We start from the raw sequence: 23,838 nt of genomic DNA on the forward strand, positions 1-23,838 counted from the left end.
TGGGGTAGTTGTTGTTACCTAAATATAGGTTACCCGCCGCCAAACACAGCCACCCCACCCCACACCCCTACCACCACCAACACCACAAAGAGAAGAGACATCAACACTCCCCCTCCACTTCCCTCGTCCCATGGGTGTCCGGGGATCTACCATTTGACGGTCAGAGGATCATCTTGGGTCTGCAGCCTAGACCGGGAGCTCTTCAGTCTGAGAGGCACGTCTGTGATGAGAATGCCAGGTTGAGATGGATCTCAAGAAAAACATTGCTAATAGAGCGAGGGATGAGGGAGCCAGTATGTTTGGGGATGCTGGCTGGCTTCACTTGTGGCAGTTGTAGCAATACCCAGTGTATTCATCAGGTGATGCTGTTGGAGAGATCCTGCCAAATAGGATCGCAGCACACTTCCGTGGTCAGAATGAAGGATATGCCATATATTTGTAATAGAAATTACAGAAAATCAGGTTTTCCCACACAAAAAGTTCTTCATTTTGATGACATCTTGACGGTTAACTGCAAGGGTTTTGCAGACTTTCTATAATCAAGAGTTTATAGATAGGTAAAATTGTTTTAAACCATTTATTTGTGTGGCTCGTGGGGATTCATAAAGCTACAATGAGATTATATGGCTTTAATAGTAGAAAGTTGCTACCACTGTGACTAGATGGCAAAGCAGAAACATGCCTGGCTGTACTAGTGTGTGATCAAACCCACGTGACATGGATTTGGTTTTTTTTAGTTGTCACTTTATATAAGTTTGCTGACAAATCTTATTCAGTATAGAAATTCAGACGTGTGTTTATATTTTATGTGTCTTTAACAGTTTGCCAGGAAATCAAAATTAGAATTGCTTGGTTTGAATTTTTGCTGCTAAGGGTAGTTTTGTGGCTGTGTAATGGAGTATAAATTTTGAAAATCATTTAAATTAATGTAGTTTGAAAAACTTGTAATATACTCATATACATAATATATTGATAAAAAAGGGTATTTTTTTATAAATCACTTATGGAAATGAATCATTATCAGAACGAACTTCGACGTCATGTTTGACAAAACACTTCAAGAGGACTGACTGTCTTTACATTATATGGGAGATAATTAATCCATGCCACTTCTCAAGTGATTGGAAAACATTTGAAAAGTATTGATTCCTTGTATGAAAAAAATGTTCATTTTTTCATAGTCAGAATGTAATCGCAATCGAATGGGGATCACACTCAGATCGTAGGTGGCGTGAAAAATTTCTGGAATCGAAGCCGTTGTCAAGTTTCAGAGGAGTATGAAAATTGTCCAAAATGACTTCAAGTGTAAACCTTGTGTAAACAAGCAAGAAGGTGTAAAGGCTCTCATGCTTGAGAGATCATCTGGATTGACGTCTGCTCCATTCTGGTTTGACGTCTGCAGGGGAAGTGGAAATCAATAGAAAATGATGTAGAGACGGATGACCGAACTTGAAGGATGGTATGAAACGGAGGAGGAGAATCAGCTAGGCTCAGTATGACACAACGCTACAATTAACTTGAAGAAGAAAGTGGAAATAAGATGTCCTTGTGGTTTTGAAGACAACAAACCGTATTGGAGGGTAGTGAGCTATTGGATGCCTCTTGTCCGACTGTCAGTTTGGGATGTGATGTGATTGTTTTTCTGGAGTGAACAAACAGATGTCAACCACAAACTTTTGTTGAAACAGGATTCAGTGTTTTCAAGGAGAGGATTCAGGTTAAACTTAAGGGGTGGGGGGACACTTCTTTTTGTGAATGCAAAACAATTTCTTGTGATCCTGGAGACATGATAAAGGCTTTTGTTGGCAGATATGAAAATACATTTTAGACTTGAAATTTCACAGCTTGCAGTATGCTTCAAATCTGCAGATGTGGGATTAAAAGTGTAATCATATTTAAAGATAACAACGTTTCCATGAGAACAACATATTTCCCTTCACTTTGCTCTGCTTTTCAATCATACTGCTATTACAGAAAGCAATTTCTGAAACAAAAATCTGTCTTAAATGATAATGTGCAGCTCCATAATCTTATTCATATCACAACTTGCAGATGTATTTTTCTGCTTTTAACTTTTCTAAGAATAAAAAAACAAGTTCAGTTCTCTACATTCTCATGTTTATGTATATGTAGTAAGATTTTGCATAAGTTAATAACACAACACCACTGAAACGACAAAACATGTTGTTTTTAGATCTCAACACTCTAATATACATGTATATATGGAATACTGTTTTGTGAAAGACAATGACACATTGTTATTGAAGCAACTGAGAAGGTTCAAGATCTCAATATTCTCATATAAATGTACATGTTTTGTCTAAGTTAATGGCACACGAGCATGCTGAACCAGTCTGCTGCCTGGCTAGCTATAAGTCACAAGGCCTGTGCTGGTTTTGTTATTTATGTATGGATGTTTTCTGCTCTGCTGTTGATGAAGGCTTACAGCACCTGTTCTTTCCAAAGTCAGTATTTGAGCTCAGAGTGCTCTGGGACCAGTTGTCGTTACCTGCAGAATCAGAGTATTGCTCATCTATTTCCAGAAACGTGCCTGAAGCGCTTGGGGCTTATCTTGTTTGTACTTTGTGTTTCTCGTCTGGTGTTTCCGTTGTCTCTGCTCCCTTAGGAGTATCTGTACACAGGACTTGATGCGAGGTGAAAGGGTTGGTTGGTCTCCAAATCCAGCTGATGACTGAGGTGGAGCAGAATGGATCGCACGAATCGGTTTTTGCAAGTTTGAGAAAGTTTTGCGGCAAGACGCTTTCACATTCCTTTGCATCTTGTCAACAACATCATTTGCGAAACAAACACATGTCAAGACTAGTCAACAAAGTCTACCGGAGGATTTTAACAACAGAAAACTGTAACAAGTTGACACAATGTCATTGCAGGACCAGGATGAGGTTTAGGCTTTGAACGTCACCAGCAAGCCCTTGGAGATAGTTCTGTTGGGGAATAAGACTTCAAGGTGTTTACAATTTCTGAATAATGCTGCTTTGTTGACTTTTTAAACATTAGTGACAAATGACATGTTGTTTTTGTTTACTTTTTTTACTCTGAGGAGTAGTGTCACCTGATGGTTTGTTGGAATGGTTCACACTTTTTTTGTTCTTTATATTTAAGAAATAAATGACGAGGGGCATTGTTTATCGTACATCAAAATACTGCAGGGAGAATAAACCTTGAGCCACTCAACCCCGAGTGGTTTATTCTCCCTGCAGTGTTTTATTGTACAATAACAACAACCACAATAGTTTATTTCTTATATGAAACATCAACATTTTGTACAGCCTTTAAGGATGTTAATCATATGTACAAGCTTTATAACAAAATTCATGCATTTTAATAATGATGACTTCCTGAATAGAATCCGACCATGGCGATGTTAGACAGGTCCAGTTGATGAACAAGCGGGGTTAAGTTTGGTATTTAATGCACACTCTCACAATCCTCACATCGATGATCTGTACCTTTTCTCCCAATACAAACTGTCATATTTCTCCAAATTTTGGATGCGATCATTTGGACATTGCATTTGTTTGCCCAGCTACGTCTAAGGGGAACAAGACACTGGACACCTCCTTCTAAAAATATTATGTTTTTCCAATTTACAACACCATCAAGTTGCGAAAGTATGTTCGAATCTCAAGAAATGACGTCATGATAGAACAATGTTTTATCGTGAAATAAACCATGCTTCACTTTTCATTGTTCATTGCGATTTATCGCATAACGACCTTATAGAATAGGTTGTTTTATTTGAATGTGTCATTAGCAACAGTTCGTCCAGACATGTGGAAGTGAGTTAATAGAAAACAGACGCAGAACACAGACAATGGCTCAAGAGAAAATGACAATTATCTCAAAGTTTCAATAAATAGAATCCAATTTGAAACTGAATATTTTAGAGTGAATTTGAACTTAAAATGCAAAGTTTGACATGAAAGAGAATTGAATTTTTTTATTCATCATATTTGGCATCTTTTCAATGATGAAATTTAACAAGCTATATTGTAATCATATCAATTTGAAAATTAGCCTTGGGCTTTAGAAATGTCATGTTGACATGAACAGCTGGGTGTCTGACATGATGTTATGTCATGGTTAACACCGTCATGCTTTGTCATCATTAACACCCAATGCATCCAGATATAGACGTGCAGATAATGCCAATCACATGGATGCAATAGACGACCCATCAGACTGGAGGACGTCTGTCAAACATTTATCTTGAACCTTTACTCTTTGATGACGAAAAGGGAGAAATTTACTTTGTTAAAATGCAACATTTTTGTCAGTTCCCTTGGATTCGTTAATTGCTCTTCTTTAAATCAGAGAACACCAATTAAAGTTGAATATTGTTCTTCGTATTTAAGGAGATTTAAATTTATTTGATCTTTAACAGACTGTCCGTGTTTGATATTCAGTTGAAATTTCAAAATCAATGAAAAACTGATTAAGAATCGGGATCCAGACAAAACAACCAAATTGTCGAATTATCAGTAATTAGTTGGCATTGAGACTTTTCCTCGTAATTGTTTCGGATGTGTGGCTTCGTTTTCAATCATTATTAGACAGGTACTGTCTCGACATACAGAATACACATCCTTGGCGAGGCCTAGGGATTGCAGCACGGTGAAGGGAAGACGAACTATGGCGCACCTTCCATGACAGTGTCCGGGAATGTTGGATGTGTCGTCCATTGCTGTACATCATTTCCTGATCAACTACCGACTATTAGCCAACGCGGCAGTGATAATGTGTACATAGTAGGGTATGGCCAAAGGTAAAATGTCAGGGCCATCGATGGAAATGTCGTTTTTGTGACTCCATCCCAGGAGAGTTCCACAATTGATCGATGCAAGATTCAGGTTGGTCAGCTGTTGTATGAATGTTCTTTTGGCATTTGCATCATCATCATCACTGTCGCCTGAGATTGTGCAAGCAATAATATATTGTGTCATTTGGAGCCTAGATTATGCAATTGTTAAGTGTATGACTGAGTAGTCTCTTGCGTGTATCAATGAATATTGAAGATATATTGTTAGCGTGCAGCATTATTTAAACAGAAAGCTCCTGATGCAGCCAGCATGATTCCATGCACTGAAGCATAGTGGTACAAACAGTCTGTCAAACAGTAATAGATGCTGGCTAGTGTTTTCATTCCAGATGACATAGAAAAATTGTGCTGACATGTGCATTTTTTCAAAATGAAGGTAGCAATTTGTTTGCCCACTTGGTTGAAAATGTATCTGCAGTCATCTATGCAGTAATTCTCTTCAAAATACAATCCAGCAAAGAAGCTGTAAGAATCCACTATATCGAGGTGTCCACAATAAGGAGGGTATATTTACTGCATTGTCATTATCAACACATTACCCCTAATGATGCTCTCTCATACACATTCATACATCAAGATGTCCCCCAACAGCATCCTATTCAAATAATACTCTTTCCATAATGTAAAGTGTCCACTATATACAGCACATGCACTATAGCCCCATGTCAGAGCGTCCTCTGTATGGAGATGTCGATATCATCACCATGTATTAAAAATCCCTTCAGAAAATCCTCTTTTCTAGCCTCATCTCCACGTAACATCAATTTTACCTAACCATTAATAGTAAATTTTAAATTGTCAATTACTCTTTGAAGATGCAAAAATGCAAACAGGCTGTCAGTGAACAGGTTCATCCAAGGCAGGCCCGCTTTCTTGACATGCTGCAAATGTCGCTAACTGGTGAATCCCTCTCCAATGTAAGCTATACATGCTGATATTGATTTTCTTGTTTCAACAACAATCTGCTGTGTTCTATTTTCTGAAAGGGAATGATGCTACAACATTTTTTTTTGGGGGGGGGGAATTCTACATCAGGATGGCAAAAAAAACCCTTCATAAAAGCATGTTGTATTTCTTCATCTTTCAAGGTCATGAAAGCTATTTTTTAAGTTTAAAATATTTTGGAAAAATAATGTAATTGTTCAAAGTTTCCGTCTTTTTCAATGAACATCTGTCCTTGGTGCATGTATCTTTACCTTGGCATTTACCGGTATTGTTTAGCGGGTCTTAGAATGACAGTTTTGGACTTATTAAATCTAATAATAGTCAATTAGTCTACATGGCCAAGGTTTCTGCCTGGCTGTCCCTTGTTTAAGATATTGCATTACTTGAACATTTGGAACTAGTTTTCTGAAGTAGTATCTGCAACTATTGCTGAAACATATTACCGATCTCAGATCAATTGTAACTCACTAACTCTGAAACATACTTCAGAAGACACTGAAACATCATCTGATGACTCCATTTAGGTGTGTCTCCTCCATATTATAGTAACAATTAATAGATGGAAGTAGTTTTATGAAATAGTTTAAGTATCTGTCTCTTTAACACAGGTATGAAAACACTTTTAATCATAAGTTTTGAAGGAAATAAAAATGTGTCATTGCCTTCATCATAATAATAGATAGAAGTAGTTTTCTGAAGTAGGATATGAAACTCACTATCACTGCAAAACATAATGAAATAAATTAACCCAGTAAATGACATCATCATGATCATCATCCAACGCTTCAGACTTCAATAACCATTTACAACTAACCTTCCCACATGAAACATTATTCTGTAGTCCCCATTAGTCAATATGATTACTCGTCTATCAATGGCTGTCTTCTCTTATACCATCAATGGTGAAATACTTGCTGATAATGAGCCCATATCGCTGAAGAAACAACACTTGTCTTAAACATTAATTCTCATTTTATATTTATGGCATTCCATGTTTGTGGTAACGAGTTGTATTAGAAACATTTACCTGTGTTCTCAGCAGGGCCGGTCCAGGAGATGACGGGTAGGGGTCGCCATGTGACATATTGTCGACATTAAGATGTCACCATGCTGTTTTAAATAAACTAGAGGCTAACTTTTCGGAGCAACCAATTCAGCCATTTACATCTTTATGGGGGGAATTTGCACTAAATCTTTGCCACACTTTGTTTTTAATTGTTAAAACGTCTTTGTGGTTAGATATTGGGTTCAATCGTGCCCATGTAGAATCATTCAGTAACATTGATATGTTTACTTTTCTTGAGACATGGCATATTTATGTGTTTAACAATAATATTTATTGCCATTTGAGGAGAGTTTTCTGAATAGCTTGATAGATTTATTTATGTCTGAGAGAATGATAGGAAAACAATCTACAAGGATGGCAACTTTGGAGATAGACTCACAAAGCATGCAAAGTGAAAATGTAGATCATGTGTCACTTAGCTGCTTCGTAATTACAAGCCATGTGGTGTGTTTTCTTTCTTTCAAGATGATCCGAGAAGTATGATCACCATTTTACTTATGTTTACAGTAAAACCATCAGGGATACAAAATTGTCCTGTGATGATTTTGAATCAATGCTGCTGATGTTTTAGCATTTATTAATATTATCTACAAACATCACTTTTACTAAATTAACATTAAAGTGAAAAGAAGACCTTGCTTCTAAAATGCCCTTAGATCAATGAATTCTGGTATAAAATAAGTTTCAAATTAATTTTTTTCTCAAACGTACTTTTGAAATATCGTCAATGTTTTTCTGCCAGGTGTGTAATTTGAGCATAACTCATTTTCGTAATAAACATGATTAAAAGTTAGGGAGTAATTAACATGCTGTGAAAACATATTTGAAGCCAAAAAAGCATGTTTTCCTGCATTAAGAGGCTGGACCACAAACTGAGACCATTTCATTGTGAAGATGAACAGTTCCTCTTGGCACTGTATCCAACGACTAAATGAAGATAAGTAACATATTTGAGTGAATGACGTATTGTTGAGAGGAGTGTTTACACAGGGGTACTTTGAAGCTGACTAGCATTAAACGAAGCCTTCAGACATCTCCAATATCAGGTAATGGTCCAGGTGGTTATCCTAGGGCCACCAGCCTCCACCTCCACCAGGGCAAGCAGCACACATGCCTTCAGTAAATGGGGGTGTGCATTTGAAATGAGGGTTACAAGGAGAGGTCAGATTGAAATATGTTTAATTTTGTTGTTATTTGAAAGTTAATCATTGGCTACAGTAACATAAAAAGTATTCTAAAAATTGAGTTATTTTGAGACAATATTGTATTTATTAATCTGAAAGACTTTTGCAAATTCTTGTTTGGTATTTGCATAAACACAGTCAGAAATTGGTAATTGGTTGTCTTGTTGAAGCCAACTTCTCCCAAAACTCAAGTTGAACATGTCTGAAAAATTAATGCAGTGATTTTATTCATGGAATCGGTGGTATAGACCATAAATGTGTGGTTCCTGGCAATGCCACTTCCAGGTGAATAAAATGGCACTGCCTCCATCTGTCCTTCCATCCCTCATTCCACATCACTCTTTTCAAGGGAAATAAAAGGAAAGGATGGCCTTGTGATATAAGTAGAATCAACACTCAGTAGAGAGTGTCCTCCCTTTGGTGGCAGGATCTGTTGATCCTGGCTTCAAATCCCAGTTTGTCCCTGACGATGATATTTGGTGTCATCTCTGTATTCATGTGTGGTACATGTCTATGACCTGTGCCACTTTGGTTTTCCCCTACTTTAAGCTGACATGTTTGATGATGATATTAAATAAAAATTACTTTTCAAAAGATCATTAAACTTTAATCTTTAAATTCAAAGTGACTTTAACCTATAGTGCAAATATTCCACAAGATGGTACTGTAAGGGTCTATAGCACCTATAATATACTACTCAATTTTTGATAGGGATATTCAGACATGTCATTCTATTTAAATATACGATTGACATATTATTAGAATCAGCTTTGTGATTCCTGGTAAGATAAGAATATCCCAATCAAAACAGGAGTAGTAGATAACCTTTTGGCCAATCATTCTTGAAGACAAACATTTGTTCTTAGAAATAAAATGATCTTTATTTATATCATTATCTGCAAAATTAAAAGAAATAAAATCCAAATGAAGCCCAGAACAATCCTTAATTTCAGGAGCTGAGGCAATCTAGACTTGCCAGAACATACTAGACTTGAGTCGGTCTCCTTTTTTCATTTATTCTGTGGATCTGGGAGTGACTATCTATCTGGTACATATTTTAGTTTAAGACTGTGAAAGAAAGGACCCCAGTTCAGGCCCTCGTCCACTCTGATGGAGGTAAGGTATGTTGTATAATAGGTAATCACGGGAGGATTTGAAGAAAGATGAACAGCTTATGCAGTTAATTAAACTGAAAAAGTTAAAGTCGTTGAACAGTGGGCCTTGTTTGTGTTGCAGTCAGCATGGATCTCACTCAGTGATGAACTGCGTTGTACACAAGTTGATGCTGATGGGATGGTGTGAATATAGCTTTACTGGGTAGATGGAGCTTTGTTTGCAAACATTTTCAAAGACGGGGGGAACTGGGTGTTGAGGAAATCCATGATTCATTCGAATGAAGACAGATCAATAAAAAGGGGATTTAGGGTGAAATCTGAAAAGTGGGTGTCTTTGGTACCATGTTTGGACTTTTTTATGGTTGAATGTTTGGAGCTTAGAGAGTGGGGAGGATAGACGAAATGGATGGAATGTTGATCATTGAGACAAACAAATATGCCAGTTTTACATTTTATGTATGCAAAAGTTTAGTGACCTGGCCAAATACACATCTATTTCTTTATGTACCGGTAACTTTTTTCTGTATACTTATCCTATTTTTATTAAAATATATATAAAAAATGCATTTTTTTCTTTTATCAATGTATATTTTGTACTTTAAGAGGTCCAAAATTCCTTTTAGCTGCTTTTTTCAACATATCCTATAAAGAAAGATATTTTGTTCATATACAAGTGCCTGTTGTAAAATCAAATCTTTTTAATCATGTTAAAATGATATGATTTTTGTAAAAATTTGAATGATGATGAACTGGGGTGGTGTTGTTGGGCTCTAGGATGGTAAGAGACAGGCTGATTGGGTGGTATCGGCAATCAGGCTAAGGGGCTTACAGATGTCTCAGTGTGAAGGGGTTTTGTGGGTTAATAGACAGAAAGGTATGAAGTGTTGGAAGCTAGCACTGTACTGACCACACAGGCATTTGCGTAGGAGAATAGGGTCAAATATTTGGCACTAATAATACTGATTAGTCTACTTGTGGTTTCATTAGTTGATTAAGGATTGATGGATGACAGGAAATCAACTTTACCATAAGCAAGTATTTATGTCCATTTATCATAATCAGCACAACATATTATGCAAATCTAGGCAGCTCATATTAAGTTAAGGAAACATATTGAAATTTAGCAATTTTGTTTTTTTGGGGGGGCGGGGGGGGGGGGGGCGGGGGAAATAGAGGATGTGTAAACCATATTGTATAAAATGAACAACTGCACATAAACACATAAACCAATTATATAAATAATTTGAAGTAAAAATATTATGTTTGGACAAATGTTTGTAAGATAAAAAACTTATATAAATAATTTGAAGTATAAATATTATATTTGGACAAATGTTTGTAAGATAATCCCGAAATCTGTATACAAACAGGACATGCTAAGTAACATTGGATCATAGATATTTGTCAGTAGATTTTGGAATATTTTTTCTGTACTTACAATAACTGATTTCCTCCTGATCTGCTCACAACAGAGGAGACACTCACACTGAGTTATCTCACCAGGAGTTACAACATAGGTGGCGCTGTTACACCAAACTGCCTGGAAGGGGATACCTGGATAAGCCCAAATAGGTGGCGCTGTTATGGTTCACTGTTGTTAACAGGCCCCTAAGGATAAGCCCATGTAGATACTCTACTGGTGCCATGGGATGGTGTTTGTTGTGACATGCTTTGTTTATTTACACCTATCTGTCAGATCACAGTCCTGGCCCCACCAGTGGGTATGTTGTAGGAAAATTTGCCTGTAAGCTTTTTTGTGAAAGCAAGTTGGGAAATAGTAAACTTAAGGCTAGTTTGGTTCTCTGTGGAGATTATCCAAGATGTCCGACACAGTGTGTTGGTTGGATGCCAGTTTTATAGTGGTGTTTATTCAAAGACTTTGAAGATACTTTCACTTTATGTAACTGTTATATAGGTCGACCTTTCTTATTTCTTTACATATTTTCTTTATTTTCAAAATCCAGGGGCAAAAATAATTATTGAATATATCTTGGATTTTGTAAATTGAAAACATTCAATACCTCGGGGAATTTTTTTTAAACTTTCTCTTCATCATATGACTACTTTCTATGTTTTCATAAAAAAACCTATGAAATTACAGTTTAACCAAAATATCATGTACATGTACCAGGGTTTTTTAAAATCACACTTTGAGTCAGACAACACATTTTGTAAAGTGGTCTTCCCTCAATTGTTTGACAATATTTTTCCAATGTGCTATCAGATGCTCTTAGAGTTGTGCCTTTTGTATCTGAAAATGAAAACAGTTGTTCATCCATTTTGATTAGAAGTGACATTTGTGTCAGTGTTTGGTGGCCAAAGTTGTGTGTTTGTGTGTGATGGATGGTGTTCTGGTGGCCAAACACTCTGACATTAACTGATTAAATTACATCTGTCCTGAAGCCAAATGGTATTTCTATCTGAATAGAGACTTTCTAATGAAGATGTTTTTGTTACAAAGCACCTGTCATGGGAGTAGTATGGCGATTGTAAGATGTCAGAAAACTTCACTAGCAAGATGCAGCTGTGTCATCAGAGATGAAGGACTTGCATGTGTACAAGATATATTGTCCTCTGGAGATGGTGCACCTATGCACATGTGCAAGTGTTTGCACAAACAGACATGCACATGCATACCATGCATGACAATGAACCACTTAGAAGTAATTGGTTGTTTGGTGATTTTGGCATAAAAAGTACTTGTTTTCAGTCATCCCAAAACAAAAAGTGTCTTTCCTTGTCCTCATGAAGTTCATGGCAATACAGATTTGATACTGTGTGTCTTTCTTTGAGTTTATGAAAGAACCATGAAGATCCGGGTTAGACTAGGCCTTCAGCAACCCATGCTTGCCGTAGGAAGCGACTTTTATTGTCGTAAGAGGCGACTTATGGGATTGGATGGTTTGGCTCACTGACTTGGTTGACGTATGTCATCATATATCAATTGTGTGGATCCATGCTCATGATGTCTATCACTGGAATCACAATCAAGCTTGATTATTTACAGACTGCCATCATGTAGCTGGAATATTGCTAGGTGTGGCGATAAACAACAAAAAACAAACAAAGTTTATGAAAGATATGTTGTTGAAATATGTTATTATGTATTGACTGAATAATACTTTAGGGTTTTAATGAAAGGATATTTGTCTGATTGGCTTTGTATCAAATGAGAATATACTCAACACTTCTGACTTCATGATCAGTGTAACTCAAGCATGAAGATGTAGGGTGTTCTTGTCTGGGTCTCTTAGCTATAGCTTCAGAATGGTACAATGTTCCCAATGTCCATTTAGACATTAAATTACGCATAGTAGACACTGACCACAGGCTGACAAGATGACCAGTAGCAGTGTTTATTGACCACTTGTGAAATTGTCCCAATCTACTAATTGCCATCTTCTTTGGTCAAACCCATAATTTCCTACTAAGCGTGACAATATGGAGTGGGTGTCAAATGAAGCATTCTCTGCTATCTTTGGTCAGTCTCAATAATTGCTAATTTGTTAAGCACCACCGGTTGCAACCAGACAGTGAACATATTCCAAGAATTCCTGCAAATGTGTAATTCTCATTTGACTGCAGTCATATACAGTGATTTCAATGTCATAACTCTTTGACTGGCAGACCATTTGCAGAATTGCATTGAGTAATGGCACCAGACATGTTTATGGAGGCAGGTCATTGTAATTAGCTTACCATATTGTGTTATGGCTCCATGGCGGCATATGTTTGGTAATTGCTCCTTGCAATGTGCTGACATTCACTGAAGAGATCTGTATTGACATATCGGTACATTCTTCAATTTTCTCCAATGGCTCCAGACAGGGAACCATCAGAATAAGGTGTCGGATTTCATTTGTATGACTTCTGATTCCAATGTTCTGTGCATTGGGTGTAAACGGCCAAATAATGGTGAACATTGTATGATTCGTTCAGTGAAAATCAGTGGTGACACCAGGTGTTTGTGAAAAGGGTCAGCATGTCCTGTTTTGTGATACTCATTGCCTGTGAAGATTCTGGGTTAGCATTGGTCTTCATCAACCCATGCTTGTTGTAAGAGGCAATTAACGGGATCGGGGGGTCAGGCTCGCTGACTTGGTTGATGCAAGTTATTATATCCCAATTGCGTTAATTGATGCTCATGATGTCATTCACTGGATTGTCTGGTCCAGACTGGATTATTCACAGACCACTGTCATATAGCTGGAATATTGCTGAGTGCAGTGTTAAATATCAAACAAACAAACAAATATTATACTCATACTCACTTCAAAACAGATTACAATAACCATTTTTATTTCTTGTGCTTCGAGTGACTTAAATGAGGTTTCACAAGAAATTCAGAGTGGTTTCATGAATAGACCAAAACAAGCAAAACCGAAGCAAGTCTACAAGACTGAGGCAAGTTTTGAAAATAAAATGTTCTCTGGGCACCTTTCTGTTATAAAGTACTCAAAACAAGCTAAGAACACCCACAATTGGAATACCGTGTCTTGCAATACCCACCAGCCATGACAGATTTACTATACCCGGTAGTCATGAAAAAAATGGGTGTTCTTTAAGTTCTTTTGAGTAGTATATATTAAAAGAATAATGATTAAAAGTCTTTTACTCTCTGTGATTAGTTTAGTGTGGGATCAATGCTGATACTCAGTGATCCAGTTGAGGAATCAGCCCAGAAGAAGGGTTTGTCTAGCTTGCCAGGTGTGGATGGTGTTACAGTCAATCTGTTTTGACCAACACAGAAAACAGTGTTATGTGTGGTGTAAGTAGTTTTGTGTGTAAATCCTACAGCATGGTCTGCCAGCAGATGTGAGCGTGACAAGACCATATACCTCTCATGCCATAACTGACTTAGTGCTGCTAACACTGTCAGAAGGGCTTACAAACAGCCCTGTCTGGGCAGGCCTGCCACGCGGGGATTTCCTGCTAATACATGGGCTATGCGGCTATGTCTCGGTGCCACATATGTTATTCTGCAGTCACATGTCACATGAAATACCAGCATGGCGTAATGGGATTATCATTGTTTTGTTTATGCTGACTTGCGTTACAAGCAGTTGGTGGACGTTCAGTTGCCTAATAATCGTGTTTATATCAATTTTTCTAACAAGGACTAAAATATTGCAATTCAATCATTCTCAGCCTGAATCTCAAAAGTTCTGTTTCAACTTTGGCTTTTGGCTATGTTTTTGCATATGGTTCTTATTCCAGTTTATGCTGCTGTTCAGATTCCAATTTAGCTTCAAGTTTAATCGCTGGTACAGTCAGAGTTAATATGAGGCTCTGCAATTCAGATTCATGTTTAGATTTTGCATCAGTTCAGATGCAAAGTTAGACTGGTTCAGATGCAATTATAGTTTTCAGTTGAAGGTCTATCTTAGACTGTGGTTCAGACTAATTTAGACTGTGGTTCAGATTGTAATATAGACTGTGGTTCAAACTGTTCTGTTTGACTCTGGTTCAGAGTGTAATTTAGGCTGTGGTTCAGACTATATTAGACTGGTTGAGATTTTAATTTAGGCTGGTTCAGACTAAATTAAACTGTGCTTCAGACTGTAATTTATACTGGTTCAGACTGTAATTTCGACTGTGGTTCAGACTGTAATTTAGACTGTGGTTCAGACTGTAATTTAGACTAAGGTTCAGACTGTAATTTAGACTGTGGTTCAGACTGTAATTTAGACTGAGGTTCAGACTGTAATTTAGACTGAGGTTCAGACTGTAATTTAGACTGTGTTCAGATTGTAATTTAGACTAAGGTTCAGACTGTAATTTGGACTCTGGTACTGATACTGGTTAAAGGCTCCAAGATAGATATATACTGTATATATGACGGTTATAACCAGAAGGCACCATTTGAAGAACATGCTGTCAGTTAAAAGATACATGTTTGATAACTATTCAATTTATATGTAAATGAAAGATGATACTTTGCAATCAAGGGTGCTGGATACTCTCTCCACTAAATAACAATACAACACAAGATCTTACAGAATGTAAAACCGTGTTTTCTCAGGGGATCAATTTCCGAATACCATTATTGATATATATTATTCTTCAAAAAAGTTGATAGATTTTCTGGCGTTACTTCCTTTTTATAAAAGAGCGTTTCATCCTCCCCAGTGAATATTCATTTTCAAGTCAGACTGAAACGTTCCTATATCATAAATATTGTTCCGGCATAAGCCAGGCTGTTTTGCTTTATGTATTGGATACTTAATCTTTTATGGCAAGCTTTAGTTCCCTATCACTGAAATAAATGTCACAAGAAAGAATGTCTGCTTTTGGGAGACTGAAAAGGCCAAATAAATCATCCGATACTCATCAATTCTGTTTACAAGATTTGGAGATTGTAATATCCAGAAATCTATAAGTTTCCACACTTGAAGGCAAAAATAATCCCTATACATGATTTACATAGAACTTCGTCACAACAGTGTGTTCGGGGATGGATGGAGATGAGTCAACTGATCCGATTGGTCGCGATAGTTCTTTCGCTCTTGTCATTTTGTTTCGTGGCTTTAAAGTCAGATGTTCCTCATTAAACATGAGAATCGTACTAGTGTAAATGCAAAACTTGCTATTGATCACGGACAGAAACTGTTGGGGAGATTTATCGGAACAATCAGCAATAAATCTACCATAGCTCTCGCCTTCTTGCCCCTATTGCTTCGGGTCAGCTCATAGACCTTTCCAAAAACTGCTAAAAAATGGGGTCCAAAGATAAAGGTTGAATTTACTCCTTTGTGTAGGATTTTGGTGGAATAAAAAGTTGTAGCGTGTGCTTGCAATGACAGCTTTATTGTGTTTAGGCATTGATCAGAATTGGTCGCTGCCTGTCGATCGGGATGAAGCAGCATTAAGCCATCGTTTACCATACTTACGTGATTATAGGTTTGCGTGTTGCTCATTTGACGATAGATAAACATTGTTACGATAGATAAACTTGGTGATTTGCTCGAAATGTTTATTCAGGAAGAACTAGCATTTAATTAACCCCACCATCAATTTTTTTACATTAGATTGAGACAAGTCTTCTGAAGTCTTGTGGTCTTTGTTTAAATTGGTATTCTGGAACTTTATGGTAAATCTTTACTCAATTGTTTCAAGCTGTGAGACAATAGCGTCAGTGTCTGTAGAGTTCTAGGACTTGGTGAGTGGGTTATTCAACACATTCTGTATATAATTAAACTCATTGTCAACTCATAATACTCCAGCTGTAGTTCTTTTTCTGTTTTACCAATATGGCTAATTTAATTTTTCAATGAAACCTTTTTTGCATCAGAAATAAAAGTTTGATAGGCATTACTTAGAAGTTGATGGATGACAAGGTAGACACAATTTTATGGATAACAACTTCTTTAATACTGTAAAAAGCGACGTTTCGGTATAGATCCTTATACTGTTGTCTTGCTTGACAGAAGATCTGGGGTAGAATAGGTCTTCAGCAACCCATGCTTGCCGTAAAAGGCGACTAACGGGTTCGGGTGGTCAGGCTTGCTGACTTAGTTGATGCATGTCATCGATCCTAATTGCATGGCTCGATACTCATATTAATCACTGGATTCTCTGGTCTCGAGTATTTACAGACTGCCATCATATAGTTGGAACATTGCTGAGTGCAGCGTTAAACAACAAACAAACAAAACTTGCTTAACTTCCAGATGGAGTGCTTGCTATTTCTAGTATAACATTTCTGAATCAACAACATGTCTTTGGGGGAAATGACCAATGTAGACTATGAGTTCAATGTTTGTTTGCTGTACAATGCTGCACTCAGCAATATTACAGCTAAATAGTAGTGGCGTATGTAAAAAAGCCAACAAATACCTTTCCAAAGCCACATGAAATCTCTGCTAAAAGAGTTGTTTGTGGGATGGAATCAGGACTAAAAGAACCAGTGACTGATTTATAGAGCCAGCGCCAACAGCTTCAGTGACTGATATTATGAGCATATGAGCAATTGTAAGAGTGAATATTATCCTACCCTATTTTATATCCCGGGGATGAAATTCCCCAGTGTCAGGATGATTCTCCCCAGTGAATTTGAACCCATACCAGTGTGGCACAAAGGTAGGATACTATACTCCCCCAGGATAACATTAAGTTAGGATATAATCCTCGCTTACACAATCTCCCTCACTGTCAGCTTCAGATTAATACAATACACAAAATAATTGTTATTGCTGAAACATAAAAAAAGAATACTTTTTGTATATTGTAGACCTTGATAAGGAATAGTGTAGACAATGACTACCACAGCAGTCTAGAACAAAGTTCCCACCTATACACACCAATGTATAGCTAGCTGCCTTAGACTTACAGCACATCTTACAGCACTTCTCATGGAAGTCTCTCTGTTGAAGCCATCAGCATGCGTACCTGACTGTACTATCAACTGCTGATGATGAGGATGGACTCCCAGCATCCCCCAGCTTCACTAATGTCTTCCAGTTCATGTATATGGGACATTAGGCTGTTGGAAATTGTCTCTCGGACTTTACACACTGTTTTTATTTGCCTCAAAGTATGTTACCATCTGCTGGCTTCAAAACAAGGAGAAATTTATGCCTCTTCCTGATCTGTTGAGTCTTTTGCATTTGATTGTAGGCTTGTTATTCTGGCCGTAATCTGCCTTAACCTGTAGTGTTCTGCCTGCTAATCACATTAAACTGGATAAAAAGCTCCGTGAAAGATATCCATTGATCCAAATCGCTGTTGATGTTTTGAGGATGTCAAGGATAGTCTATATACATGATATTGTCTATTGTGAACCTATATTCATGGCTGTGTTCACAGGCAATGAAATTTTATTACTTGTAATATGATATTATGCAAGACAACACACTATTTGTTTGTTTTTCTCCTGTATTTGAACAAACTGTAACTGAACTTTGGTGGGATTCTTTTCTTTACAAACATTGTGGAGTTGAAGTACATCAATGATTACCTTTGAGCTTATTATCCATGTTTAATGTACAAAGAAAGTGGACTTAAGTGTAGCAGAAGTATTTATATAGCTGTTTTATGGCTCTGTTGATGAGGTTGTGCAGGAGCCAAATGGTTGAGCATTTCTCCTGTCTAAACACTTATGTAATATTTCTTTAAATCTTTCCACTCTAAATTTTTAACTTTTCTTAAATAGTATGAGTTCTATATTTCAACTAATCATACTTTTTGCCCAATATGTAACCTATCTATCATCTCAGCCAGATAGTATGTTGTAAACGAGTATCCGTTGCTATGCAATATGCTTGCAATGTATGAACTGTTGTGATTGGTTATATAATAAGATAAAGTAGCACACAAAAAAGTTTAAATATAAAACAGCAAGTTCTATAGCTGTTTTTCATTACTGCAACTTTTGCACGCTATTTTCCCAGGCAATTCTCGGACTTTACTAAAGAGGCCTTTATGATCTTCTAAAGGAAATATTATATTACCTATATTCTGCAATATGTGAAGGACACATCAAAGTGGTGTTTAATTTCTGATGTAGATGGTGAAAGTATGTAATACAATATGTCTGTGCAATCTATTGAAGGTTTGTAGTTGGGAATGTTTGGACTCATAATTTGCAGCGGCCATTACCCCCTATTGAGTATAGTCTTTCCCCCTTGCAATCTGTCTTCCATTTTGACATTTGGCTGTCATATTTTTCTGTCAGTGACACATGTAATTTGATAAAATCAGCTAGAATCCATCAGAAAACAATTGACAGTGTCTCATCCGAAAAAACAGTTGTTCCTGACTGCTTTTAGTGTAATGGAATTGAGTTTAGATAAAACCTACTTTGGCCAAGCTTACAGTGTCATCTTCTTTGCTTGAATACATCAAAGGTAGCTGCCATTAGTGGCTTGTCTTGGCGTCAAGAGGTACTAGACATTCTCCAGACAACATGGGACCTTCAGTCATTCTGGCCTCTCATATACTGCTGTGAATGTTGTCACCAGCCTTGATTAACCAATCTAATACTGCCAAGTTAAGGAGGCAGAATATACATCATCATTTCAGAACATGAGGCAATGGTTGTGTGCGATGTTGTGAATGTTTTTATAGCCATTTCAAACTCTCTTCCCAGGCATCACCCTGCGACAGGAATCCTGAAACATATGGTGCTAGTTGCACAACTCTTGTCAAGGTGACATTGGGGAATTGTTCTCATAAAACCAGGTTATCAGTTACATAAGTGCTGTACATGATCCAGTCTCTATGACTTCATGAATGAGTGAGTTGGGTTTAACGCTGCTTTTAACAGTATTTCAATTATATCACTGCGTGTCAGCTTAATGTGGGAGGAAAGCCCGAAGTGATGCAGATCTCAGACGTTAACCTCTTCGGTGAATGCCATGAGCACAGATATGGTGCTGACAAACCTAGAAACATAATCAAGCGCACAGGTGGCCCAGTCGTCTAAGGCGCCGCAATTTGCTGTGCAGAGTTGCATCCCTTGGGACACCAGAATCCTATGATTGTGGGTTCGAATCCTAATGGTTCGCCCCGATTATGTTTCTAGGTTTGTCAGCACCATACCCGTGCTCGTCCCTCCTCGCCTGTCTCAGTCTCTATGAACCAGACCTTGTCATCCCGCCCTCCTCGCCAGTCTCAGTCTCTATGAACCAGACCTTGTCATCCAGTACCTCCTCGCCAGTCTCAGTCTCTATGAACCAGACCTTGTCATCCAGTCCCTCCTCACCAGTCTCAGTCTCTATGAACCAGACCTTGTCATCCAGTCCCTCCTCACCAGTCTCAGTCTCTATGAACCACACCTTGCCATCCCATCCCTCTTCGCCAGTCTCAGTCTCTATGAACCAGACCTTGTCATCCAGTCCCTCCTCACCAGTCTCAGTCTCTATGAACCACACCTTGCCATCCCATCCCTCTTCGCCAGACTCAGCCTCTATGAACCAGACCTTGTCATCCAGTCCCTCCTCGCCAGTCTCAGTCTCCAGTGAAGCAGTTGCTCTATCATTGTTTCACGTTTTACCCAAGGCGGAGGCCAGTTGATTACCACCGCTCCTCATGGAGCAATACAAGGCACATTATAGGATGCAAGTCAATAAAGGAACATTTTCCACACAGAACAAAAAGCAGTAGGCTAATATTTGCCCTCCCCGTAGGGCGATTAAAATGAAGCACTAATTCTGTAATGTATCAGCAAATTATTAACATGACCGTAAAACAGACCAACCTGATCTTTGAACTATTGTTTTATTAGCCGGTGGTAATGATTACAACTTGGTGGCAGGGGCAGACATCTGATGGGCAGCCGGTCAACCTCTCTTTGAGGGGGAGGAGGCAGGTACGAGTGGAAGTGATTAATGGTCATCTGGTCAGGGACCACCAGATGATGGGAGGTGTGGTGGGGTTAGAGCGTGATGACACAAGGCTAATAGTTTAAGAAGGGACTACTAAATAAGGCAGGATTTATTACCTCAACTTAGTTTTTTCTTGATTTATGATTATTTTAGCAATATGGGAGTCAGTAGGTCCTGGAATAGAGCAGTGTTGTAAATCATTCTCTCTGCTGGTTACATAAGGACAGAAATGTGTTTGAATAACTCGTTTGAGTTGGAGTTTGTTTTTCACACTCTACTTTTTGTAAAGGCAAATTTGTTTTATATTGAAACTGTTTAAATTTTATCTTAATTTCCAAAAAATCAATATCATTGTATAGTTAATTCAAGAAATAAGACCAAGAGATAACAAAGGGGTATATGTATACTGTAAAACCTTGTTAGTTTGGAAACTTCACGCCATATATACGAAGTGAAGTGACTGCGTAATAATCATTTGCTAATCTGGAAATTGATCAATCTGGACAATTTCAGTGGAAACGCAACCTTCCAGATTAACAGGCTTCATTGTATCCTTGTGTAACCACTGAGCTATAGTGAGTTTTTGTTATTAAACAATATATCATGTGACTAACCACAGGTCCGGGTATTCCTGTGGGTACCCGGGTCCTACTCAGGACCCACCCGACCCGAGTACCTCGTGCCCTAGTGCACTGGTACGGGTAAAATGGTTTGTTTATGATTTCCAACACATCTTGTTAAAACTTTGGGATGGTAGAGGATACCCACATGGTTAGCTCTACCAAGAAAAGGGGGATGGGGAAAAGGGGGGGGTTGTGTACGGGACACACCTGTGTTTCATTAGTCATTTATGGCAGGTATTTCACTGGTAGGCCTAGGTCTAGGGGTTGATACGACTTCAAAAAGGTGTAGGGTAGGATTATTGTATCTGTACCTGATTAGCAGCTTATAACAATGGGATCAACACTCTAAAGCCAAGTAGCATAGCTGTCGAGACAATGATGCGAGATATGTGAACATGGCATAGTATTGTAAGGTATTAGGCTGTGTGTGTGTGTGTGTGTGTGTGTGTGTGTGTGTGTGTGTGTGTGTGTGTGTGTGTGAGAGACAGGGATTCAGAACGTAACCGATGGTTTGAAAATATGTCTTTGCCCCTATTTTCATCTTTTTAGTTATACTACTAAAAAAAAGATAAGGATCATCCAATTCTTTCATATAACTATAGTTCATTAATATGAGAGAATCCTCACTTCTTTTTGAGTAATATATGTTATACAGTGTTATAAGTACAACAAGTACAACAGTGGTATGAAGAATATGATTTTTAGTCTGTGGTGTTTATTTGGAGTTTTATCTTAAAACTGGAAGTAATCTGGTACACATACTGATAATGAAAAACACTGCAGTTGTTGAGGGGGAGAAGGGGAGGAAGGGGGGAGAGGTGAGGGTGTCAGGGGCAACCAGTATTTGTTTTGGGAGCAGGTGGAATGAAGTTCAATATCTCCTTCATCAATATCAAAACAGATTCCAATTTCACGTGCCCTTATCTTATTTTGCTATAGGTCTGGTTCCTATTTTCTAAACAAGGATCCATTTTCTTGATAAGTCCTGTTCGTACAAATACCCATGTCAGACAGGCCCCCATAAAGCCTCTTCTTAACCTGGTCCTGTAGTAAACTGGATTAAGTGTTTGGATGTATTTCAAGCAGATATATCTTCCACACTGCCATGTGCCAAATGCTGAGGATTTCATTCTGTATTTCACCTTTCCTAGATTTCACATGACACCACACAGACAAATTTTCTTTCACAATCCCATCCCCAGTCAAATATCACTTTCCTACACTCTGACACCATCATTCGTTCCCAAGAATAAAACATTAATGGATGCTATGGTATTGAGAGTAAATATCCCATTATGACCTGAGCTTTCACAAACTGATCTTAGTGCTAAGATTGTCATAAAGGTACACCCTTTGCTCTCATGGATAAGACAGGGTTCATTCCTCACAATGATCTTATCACTACAACTGTCGTATGATTATGTTAAGGTGAACGAGTTAGGATCATCTTAGTGCTAAGATGGCTCAATGGACTGAGGTCATGATCTGCTGTCCACATTGAGTACAGGGTGGCTGGTTGGATGTGTGTGTATATAGTTGCTAGTTCCTGGATATCCTCTGGGTCGGCCCTTCGTCAGGTACCGAGAGCATCTCTCCGCTAATCACACACAGCCCTGCTCCAGGCAGATCCTCACAGAGTAGCTCTGTTTATTTAGAATCGCTGAAAACGTTCACAAGGATCAACAGGCCTCGAAATATTTACAGTATACAAATTTGACTTGATTCTAGTATTAGAACACGGAACAACAACCACATTTTTTTCTATTTTTTTCTTTAGTTACATATATTGCAGATTAAAATATTGTAATTACTGTTCTTTTGATGGATAGTCATATTGACATTATTGTCAATGAGAACTGAACTGTTTGACCATGCAATGGACAGAAAAATGCTGAAAATTAATTTACTTATAATTTTAGAATGAAAAAAGAAGACGAATAAAACATTGGTTATTTTTTGGACATTCAAACACAGATAGAGAATGAAAAGTGAAAATTATTACAGGAGTAAGAATATGCTGTGCAGATAAGATTCAATTTATTTGACATCTTTTGTGAAATTAAACACACTTACACACTGAATAGGTGCAGAATTCAATTAACTGGACTCCCTGAAGTGAAACATTTGCAATTTCATTTTAGTGTTAGCTCTCTTATAGCCTGTGTAACACATGGAGTAATGAAAACTTAAGAAAATCGGGAATTTAATTACAACCGTGCATTAAAATTTGTCCTTTTACAAGTGAATGTGGATTTATGGCCAATCTCCCATGGTGTCGGTGGCATTGTTCTACTGAGACTCGAAACTAGTACAGCAAGACTAGTTATGGTCAATCCCAGTACTTGGACAATAAATAGATTACAATTAAAGTTATTTCGTCTGTGAGCTAGCTTCTATGGTGTGGAGTTTATGACAGTGTTATTGCAAGGTCTGAACAGATGGAAAGTGTAGGTGGTGGGAATGTCTCTACCTGGGATTGAAGCATGGGAATAGTTGTGTGGTTGTAGCTACCCCCATTGACAACTGGTCATGTGATCCTCAGGTACTTCCTCAGTATAATGATATACATATTCTACACTGATGCATTAGTGTTGTTGTGGTCATACTCATTTATGCCATGTACATGCTCTAGTAGTGGACTTAATGCAGAAAGGTAGGAAGACTGATTCAATGTGTTTTGTTGTACAGATTTGTCCATTTCATCTCATATTTATTACATGTTAACAGGATTTTTCAGATAA

The 23,838-nt window shown here is 37.8% G+C and overlaps 1 protein-coding gene across 3 annotated transcripts in view; it reads left to right on the forward strand.

The window, feature by feature from the left end:
- LOC139445754 (prickle planar cell polarity protein 3-like) overlaps positions 1-23,838 on the forward strand; it is a 132,021-nt gene that overhangs the window by 51,811 nt on the left and 56,372 nt on the right. The window contains exon 1 of one of the 3 annotated variants that reach the window (XM_071226960.1): positions 9,091-9,151. The exons of 1 other annotated variant lie outside the window; for it this stretch is intronic. Coding sequence is in view for 1 of the 2 variants with exons in the window: in XM_071226959.1 (XP_071083060.1) it covers positions 9,146-9,156 (11 nt within the window). In the remaining variant the exon portion in view is untranslated. Of the gene's footprint in view, positions 1-9,090; positions 9,157-23,838 lie in introns of those variants that run through there. One more of the 3 variants, XM_071226959.1, reaches the window with a different exon arrangement.

The sequence above is a fragment of the Haliotis cracherodii genome, unplaced genomic scaffold, assembly GCF_022045235.1.
Source record: "Haliotis cracherodii isolate W230 unplaced genomic scaffold, xgHalCrac1.p SCAF_6, whole genome shotgun sequence".
NCBI classification, from domain to species: Eukaryota; Metazoa; Mollusca; class Gastropoda; order Lepetellida; family Haliotidae; genus Haliotis; species Haliotis cracherodii.